General features: G+C 38.1%; 1 protein-coding gene across 1 annotated transcript; it reads right to left on the bottom strand.

Moving 5' to 3' along the window:
* Positions 1 to 2,776: 2,776 nt before the first annotated feature.
* LOC140159499 (uncharacterized) lies at positions 2,777 to 7,775 on the bottom strand. The gene is made up of 2 exons (XM_072182987.1): positions 6,876 to 7,775; positions 2,777 to 2,791 (listed from the first exon to the last, which is right to left on the bottom strand). The coding sequence occupies exons 1-2, from the start codon at positions 7,773 to 7,775 to the stop codon at positions 2,777 to 2,779; spliced, it is 915 nt and encodes a 304-aa protein (XP_072039088.1).
* Positions 7,776 to 9,122: the final 1,347 nt, after the last annotated feature.

The following is a 9,122-nucleotide window of genomic DNA, read 5'->3' as shown; positions in this document are numbered from 1 at the left end:
GTTTTCATATAAAACGTTTTAAAACGTTTTCATGACCTTTATATAACCCGACATTTTAATGTTATTAAACGTTTTACCTAAACCAAAAGCCAAAATATAACTTATTTATAACGTTTTAAAAACGTTTTTGTGTTTGCTGGGTAAGCAGTTGGGATTGATGACACAAATTTGTATGAATAGTTGCGAAATGAGCTTTCACTATATCATTGAATATTACTTTATCCACACATGATCTTACCAACTTTGACAACTTCTCCATAACTCCATAAACACTATAATGAACAACTCACACGATATAAGATACGTGGTCTATTTTTTCTTCATTAAAAGGTGGGTTTTTTCAACCATTATATTTATGGCTCAATGGTAGACGTAGATGATAATATCTGTGTCATTGACAAGAGCTATTTGCCACCGCTATTATGATGTGTCAGGGGAGGCATTGAATTGTTTATAATAAAGCAATACATGCTATTTGGCGCTGCATGGAATTGTAAAATCCATATCGAAATAAAAGAATGTAATGAATTGGATACCTGCCACAATATATTTTTAACTGTTTTAGTCAGTTCACATTACTTTATACATTTATATACTTTATAATACTTTATGCATTATAACATTTAACATTGCAATACAACCATTTCTAGGGAAATCTTTCGTTATAGTTGTATTGAGATGTCTGCATTCAAATTCAATATCAAATGTTCTGAATCCTTATGACCAAATGATATATCGGATCTGGTTTCAACATAGTTTAAACGTAGGTAATGGTGATTTCAACGGACGAGGACATAAAAAACATCAAATATCAATAAATGATAGAAGAAAATACCTTTAATATGCGAACAACTGAAAAGAGAGCAAAGTATACCAACTTGATGTACGAAACAAGTAAAACTAGAGCTACTGTGGCTCAAGAGCCACGAATATCAGGCGTTGACTTCTGACCTCATTTGACCTTTAACATCATTTTGACGTTTTTAAGTTTCCTGACGCCAAGGATGATTTTCACCAATTTTAAGCACAATCGGGCGCATTTCAACATCTGACCTCATTTGACCTTTGACCTCGGGTGACTTCAGGTTGACTTTTCATGTTCTCCTCATATCAAGGATGAGTTAAAGCCCATTTTAACATTTGATCTTTGACCTCGGGTGACCTGAGGTTGACCTTTTCATGTTCCTCATATCAAAAATGTTTTGCACCAAATTTAAGCCCAATCCTCGGGTAACCTCATGTTGACTCTTTCATTCTTGATGATATGAGATCAAGGATGATTTAAGCCCAATCGGGCCCATTTTAACAGTTTAAAATGTCATCGACCTCAGGTTGACCATCAAGTTGTGGTACAACTTATATTAATCTTGGGCCAGTGGTTCTTCTGACTAAGCTTGGTGGTCATAGCATGTAATTTAATTTGACTCCTATCTGTGAAAAACTTATATCAAGCTAGGGTCCGCGGTTCTTGGCCACGTTTGTTCGAAATTTGGTCAAGTGCCTGGCACTAGTATCATTGTAAAGATTTCAATATTAATGACCCCTACAGGGCCTTTAACCCATATAACTGTGTACAACTTAGAAGGAGCTTGAGCCAATGCTTCTTGTAGCCAAGTTGGACGAGATCGGCGCAAGTGTCTGGCACTAGTAGCATTTTAAAAGAGGGTTTGCGAAAGAAATGGAAGAAGCAGAAGAAGTAGAAGGAGCAGAATCAGAAGATGCGCCTGCTTAACAATATATCAGTGTGGCATTTCATGCCACCTGATATAATAATGTTTTCCATTGCCACTTATGGATGCGAGTCTTGGGCTATGACCAAGAATGATAGGAAAAGAGTAGATGCTTTTGAGATGTGGTGTTACAGGAGGCTTCTACGAGTGACATGGAAAGACAGGAGAACAAATTCCTGGATCCTCGACAAGATTGGTACAAGTCTAACCATCAGAAGCGGCATAATGGAGAGAAAGCTGAAGTACTTCGGCCATATTGTCAGGAAACATGGAGGTGTAGAACAGCAGATTTTGCAAGGGGCTATGGAAGGCAAACGAGGAAGAGGACGTCCACCAACATCTTGGACTAATGACGTGAAGCTGGTTTCTAACCAAGTAATGCAAGGTGCAACGCACTTGGCATCAGATCGAGTGAGATGGCGTACTCTTGTGAAGACCACAGCAGCGCTACACAGCGCCACCTGACACATAGAGAGAGATATAATATACATCGGTGTACGGAGAGGACAACAAACAACAAACGTAGGCATAGAAATAATCATAAGCAAACATAATCTATTTGTTCGTATTCTGTTTATTTTAATAAACGTGACTACAATTTCATACAAAAACAAAATACACATGATTTTATCACTTTGTTCTTGCGGCGTGACTTCCATATCAGATACTTGCAAAAGTTGAAAAATAAATCCAAGATGAAATAATAAAGATAAGAAACGAACTAATGTACAATGACATATCGAATGTAAAAACATATTGAAATTTATTCATTTTGCATTCAGAAGCAAATAACGCATTTCAAATACAATTGCAATAATTCAATAGAGTTGAATTTTGAAACATTGAAGCTTTCAAGATATTAGTTGAATTTGAAAGTTTCCAGGAAATAAACCACAAACAACCTCAAGTTACGTGTTCACATATTGTTATCTTTATTGGATGTTGCTCTCTTTCCCTAAGCACATAGGCGATTATTCACCACACCGACATTAAAATTGCAATTATAAATAATTTGCAGTGCCTAGGGTCCCTTAATTATTTTGTAATCAATACCGTGGCATCTGAATCAACGGGAACAAAAATTATATAAATTACTCAATAATTTGAAAGTAGAAATTCTTCATCTTGCACTTGCACATTACTATTTTACAAACTTATTATTCAATTAAGAGCAGAAAACACATTTTCTTTATAAAAGGTAGGTATTTGACTTATCCCATGATGATAAAAGCAATCTGAAAAATACATACTTGTATTACATTACGTGAACCAGGGGGGAATGTTTTACATCTTACGGTCACGATGTACTGGAATAAACCTTTCATTTTCCAAGAATATAAACCAAATCTAATTACAAATCTCTATGGAAACCATTTTTCTGACTTACCAAGCAGAGGCAGAGTAATATCATGATTGTTGAGGTCTCAGAACCTTTGTATGACCTTTCTTGTAAAATTGTATATTATTTGCACCAACACTTTTTTTCACGCATTTCACAGGCAAGATTAAACGTTAGAGAAAGAGTGTGACGAACATTTATATTATTACAATCGCAAATTTCCAATTTGTTACAATCGCAAATGTCCAAGTTGTTACAATCGCAAATGTCCAATTTGTTACCATCGCAAATTTCCAATTTGTTACAATCGCAAATTTCAATTTGTTACAATCGCAAATTTCCAATTTGTTACAATCGCAAATTTCAATTTGTTACAATCGCAAATTTCCAATTTGTTACAATCGCAAATTTCCAATTTGTTATAATCGCAAATTTCCAATTTTTACAATCGCAAATTTCCATTTTTTTACAATCGCAAATTTCCAATTTGCGATTGTACTGTTTTTCGTCAGTTCTTTTTCTTTCTTCCGTCAACATTCCAACGAGCAGATCTTGTCTGCAATCATAACACAGAAAGCTGATAGCGATTAGCCAATGAAGTAGTGGCGCTACAACAAGCGCTCTACCACATTCGCTAATCGCTATCGCTCAGTGATGAAGTATAAATTCATTACTAATGACTAGAAATACGATATTATTACAAGCAACTTTCAGACACTTAATCTTTTTCATTTTATTCAGGTTAGCCACGTAACTGCCTCTTACATAAACACGACCCCTTTTAACTATCCGCCTATTTAGAGACAGCGTTGCAGGGATGTGATTGTCGACAGAGGATACATGACTAACTGGAATCGGCATCAAGAATTGTAAGCTGAATATAACATTTTGGAGAGCTATTACGAGAGTCCGACTATACGACTCAACCTAAGCAAGTAAGCAAGCAATCAATATATCTAAATAAATTTTCTCGAGAGAAAGCTTACAACGGGTTCAAATATCATATGTTTTATTTCTATTATTTACAACCATCGTTTCCAAAGAAAATGAAAATTATTGAGCCAAAAAAAGAATATTGAGCAACTTCAGCAGCCGTACCCCCATCAAATCTAGTCTGCAGTCTACGGTTGCAAGTGAAAGCTACGATTTCACGTGGCAGCTTTCAAAGTCATGCAACAATTTATTAACACAATCAATATACAATATAATTGGTCTTTCTAAGGAAATATGATCTTCTTACATATTCCTCAAGGTAGGTCCAAGATAGTCAGCAAAAAACAAGTTAACATTGAAAACACGTTTAAAATCAAGCAATATTGAATTTTTATACTTTCACAGCTGATAATTTAAATATTGAAAGTTAATGTAAAATTGTATTGAATATTATATTACCCAATTTTGAGTATCATGTTTTAGTCCCGTAAGAGATGCGATGCAGTTGGTGATCACAGTTCATTCCCGAGCAAACAAGTGGTTAGAAATTATGCATTGACTTTAAAAGTTAATCTATATGAATACAAGACATGGGTCGGTGTCTGGAGAATACAATGTTATTTTCGGCTTTCTTAAATAACAGAAGTAACCTTGTGTAAGGTGTTTCTTATTTTTTATCAAACATATACTATATAATCTACTATCATAACAATATGTTGCCTATAAATCGCAGAAAAATAACAGTTATAACTTCGTGAAATTGATTAAACAGGGGAAAATGTTTGCTGACCAAACAAACTTTGTTTTGTTTGCGCAGCGGTGGAAACATTGCTGTTATGAAAGGAGATTCTTAACGTCGAAACGTACATTAACTTCGTTCTTTAACAACTATTTGATTGTTTTGAATTAATCCGAATTAATTTAACGTGTGAGTACAAAGCGCTATCTGGAGCATGGAGCAAATGTAGCATTTCGTCGTATAAGTGCAAGAATGCCGAATCTACTCTTTCGTCATTAATTGTTTATTGTGTGGGGTGGGTGTGTGTGTGTGTGTGTGTGGGGGGGGTGTGTATGGGTGCACACAATGAGTTTCATATAGAAACAATCACAATTGAATATGCGATTTACATGGTTTTGAAAAATAATATTGATCTTGACTAACCTTTAAATCACTCTATGTTGACGAAACTTTTTTCAAACGCCACTTTAATTATATAAAGCTTACAGTATTACAAGTCTATTATTATGCCAATCTGTCTCAGCGTCGTAGACAAGTTGATCATATCTTTTATATTCAACCTGGCCGACATATGACATCAACTCACTTTCAATGTTTCTTCTCTATCATTGTCTACTTGAAGGTTCTGATCCGTTATACGCTCTTTTGTTCTCTACTTGTATGTGGTGATCCGTTATACTCTCTTAGACCGGTAGAAGGGCGTAGAAAAGCATAGATGTCAATTTCCTTCACTATTTTTGTAAAATAATAACTACACTGTGTTAGTAGGTGATATGCAGCACTCATTATATTGATGAAATGATGTATAGATTCAGAAATTTAGATAAAAGGTATTTTGACAAGAATCCCATGAAGAGGCAGTTATGAATAAAGATACCGTCAACTTCAAACGAGCACTTTTGAACTGATAATGTTGCACTGTACAATTCAATGCTGCGAAATTCAGTCGGTTTACTTCCGTGTTTCCGATTGTATGGAAAGTGCCATACGGCTGATCAGTTTTGCCGTCTCTCTCTCTCTTTCATGCCACTCGCCGCCTGCAATTCTTTACTTGTAAATAAATTTCTATGGTATACTGGCAATTACTGTGCTAAAACAGTAATCTTTTAGATTATAAAAATATAAGAAGTATGTGAAAGACCAAACTCTGGCGGTTGCATTTTATGTGTTTGGGGAGTATGAACCCGCAAAGGTCATCCAAGGTCAAAGGTCAGGTCAAATTTAAAGTTGTTCAGATTTGGCTGTAACTTGGGGAACATGATTCCTGACACTACGGGAGTATGAAACTGCAAAGGTCATCTGATGTCAGAGGTCAGGTCACATTTAAAGTAGTTTCTACCGGGCTGTAACTCGGGAAAAACAATCGCAAACCGCAAGTCATTTTGAGGTCAAAGGTCAAATTGAAAGTTGAAAAAAGGAAGTCTGTGAAGGACCAAATTCTGGCGGTTGCATTTTATGTGTTTGGGGAGTATGAACCCGCAAAGGTCATCCAAGGTCAAAGGTCAGGTCAAATTTAAAGATGCTCCGATTGGGACGTAACTTGCAGGAAATGATCCCTGAGTATGAAACCGCAAAGGTCTTCCGAGGTCAAAGGTTAAGTTAAATTCAAAGTTGAGCTGCAACTCGAAGAAAGTGATCTCTGATACTTGTGGAGTATGAAACTGCAAAGGTCATCCAGGGTCAAAGGCCAGGTCAAATTGAAAGTTGCTTTGATCGGGCTGTAAATGTCAACCGAGGTCAAAGGCCAAGAAAGGTCAAATGAGGTCGAAGGTTCATTAACCAAAGTTCTTGATATTTCTTGAGAAATTGCACTTACTTTGTGTACGTTTCAGCAACACTGTTGCCTTTGTCAACACTTGATGATGAGTGATTCCTACTGGCAACCGACGCTAGATGTATCTCCAGCGTAGGTCTTGGTGTTGCCAGTTGATTTTCCATCTGGGGATTTTCTTGAACCCAGTTCTAGAAACTCATCAAAATGTGTGAGAGTTGATACTGCCCTCGTCTCTATTCATGGTGGTGCCCTCCTCTTTCTAATTTCTATAGCCTCCTTTATCCAGCGTGTAAATCGTTCTTGTTCCGTGCTAATGATCTCAGCGTCCCCCCATCCAATGACATGATTTTTGTCCACTACGTGATCTGTTATTGCCGACTTGTTAACTGTTGTAAGAGATTCTTTTCTACCTGCCCTGGTGACTACTGTGCTGTTGACCTTCTCCACTTCCTTTCTGTGTTCTTCGAGCCGCGTTCCAAATTTTCTCCCAGTCTCCCCTATGTACGACAGATCACAGTTCAAACAGGGGATCTTGTAAACAGCCTGGGTCAAGTTGTTGGGATCACGCTTGTCTTTTGGGTGAACCAGTTCTCTGCGGAGCGTGTTGTGTGGCTTCATTGCGGTTGAGACATTATATTTCTTCATCACTCTAGACACCCTTTCTGTTACACCTTTAACATACGGTAGCACAACCATACCTCGGCTTCTGGTACTGTCATCAGTCTTTTTAGCCGATTTCTTTGGCTTAACACTTTGCATCTGGTCTTTGACTTTTTCAAAAGACCACTTGGGGTACCCACATGTTTGGAGCGCTTCTTGGATTTTCTTTTCTTCTTCTTCCTTATCCTGCTCTTCAGTTACGATGGTGTCTTTCCTGTTGTATAATGTGCGTACTACTCCGAGTTTCTGATGTAAAGGATGATGCGACTGGTAGTTGAGATATTGGTCGGTATGTGTAGGCTTGCGATAGACCAACAACTTCACTGTTCCATCGTCTTTCTTCACAATTAAGGTGTCCAGAAATGGAATCTGCCCTTGCGATTCTTGTTCAAAGGTGAATTTGATGGAGCCTGATTTGTCTACTTGGTTGATGTGGTCTGTGAGCTGCTGGACACTATCTCTTTGGATAACCTCAAGGATGTCGTCGACATATCGGAGCCATAGCTTCGGTCTACAATCAAGCGGCGCAGTAGCGATAGCCTGTTGTTCTAAGGCTTCCATGAAAATGTTGGCCGCTATCGGGCTTACGGGACTGCCCATCGCCGTACCAAAGAGCTGACGATATATTTTGCCTTTGAACGTGAAATACGTGGTGGTCAGTATGAACTCCAGTAGATGCACGACATCCTCACTTGTTATTTTGAACCTGTATCTTTGTTGTACACTCTAAGCAAATTTTCATTCTCCAGTCTATTTCTCACAATCTCTAACACTTGGTCAATTGGCGTGTTGGTAAATAAACTAACCACATCATGCGAATTAAGTATATCTTCCTCCTCAATGACAACTTTGGCCAGATCTTCAGCTAGCTGCTGGGAGTTCTTCACATGATGTTGGGTATTGCCGACTAAACCACCAAGTATATCCGCAAGCCATCTTGATGTGCTATAACCAATCGTCGCTGTGTAATCCACAATTGGACGCAGAGGGGTATTAGGCTTGTGTATTTTTGGCGTGCAATATAGCCTAGGAACATTTTCAGCAGTGGGGTAAAGTTGTTTATACTTAGTTTCGGTGATCTTACCTTCCTTCTTTAATTTTGACAACGCAGACACCAGTTTACGTTTGTACTTCGCCGTCGGATCATTTGGTAGTTCCTCGTATGTCTTCTTATCCCCCAGCATGGTATTAACTTTCTCATCGTAATCAACTCTGTCCAACACTACGGTAGATTTCCCTTTATCAGCTGGCAAGATGATAATATCCTCCGCTTTCTTGAGATCTTTGATGGCTTTTCTTTCTTCCTTAGTGACATTCTGTTCCGGTACTTTTGATGATTTTAAAGTACTCGCTACTTTTGCACGAAGTTGAATTCCATCGGCCAGCGGTAGGTGTTTGCACGCCAGTTCAGTCGCCAACACAAATTCCTCCGCGGGTATCTTAGGCGGTGAAATAGCATAGTTAAGGCCCTTTGTTAACACGCTGGTTTGTGCAGCATTTAGTTTGTATTTTGATAGGTTCACAACCCATTTTTTGTGCTGAGAACCCGACAGATCAATGGCAGAATCATGGAACTTTTTGTTGTTAGCGGCGGCTTTTTTGTCAATATTTCAAGCTTCTGTAGGTGACGGCGTTTAGTGTCTTGATACGTAGTCTCGCTAACAGTCGCTAGGTGACGCTCGATCTTTTGTCCTAAATCAGATTCCGCGGGAATCTCATTGTTTACGTCGTCTTTTAGCTGATCTTTTTTCGCTTTTAGGTTCTTGAACTGGGTTCAAGAAAATCCCCAGATGGAAAATCAACTGGCAACACCAAGACCTACGCTGGAGATACATCTAGCGTCGGTTGCCAGTAGGAATCACTCATCATCAAGTGTTGACAAAGGCAACAGTGTTGCTGAAACGTACACAAAGTAAGTGCAATTTCTGGATCAGATATCAAGAACTT

This window comes from Amphiura filiformis, chromosome 8 (assembly GCF_039555335.1).
Source record: "Amphiura filiformis chromosome 8, Afil_fr2py, whole genome shotgun sequence".
NCBI lineage: Eukaryota > Metazoa > Echinodermata > Ophiuroidea > Amphilepidida > Amphiuridae > Amphiura > Amphiura filiformis.
This window is presented reverse-complemented; position numbering and strand designations above follow the sequence as displayed.

Bases quoted from the DNA above. Each gene is read 5' to 3' on its own strand.
- LOC140159499 (XM_072182987.1), bottom strand. From the start codon at position 7,775: ATGGGCAGTCCCGTAAGCCCGATAGCGGCCAACATTTTCATGGAAGCC.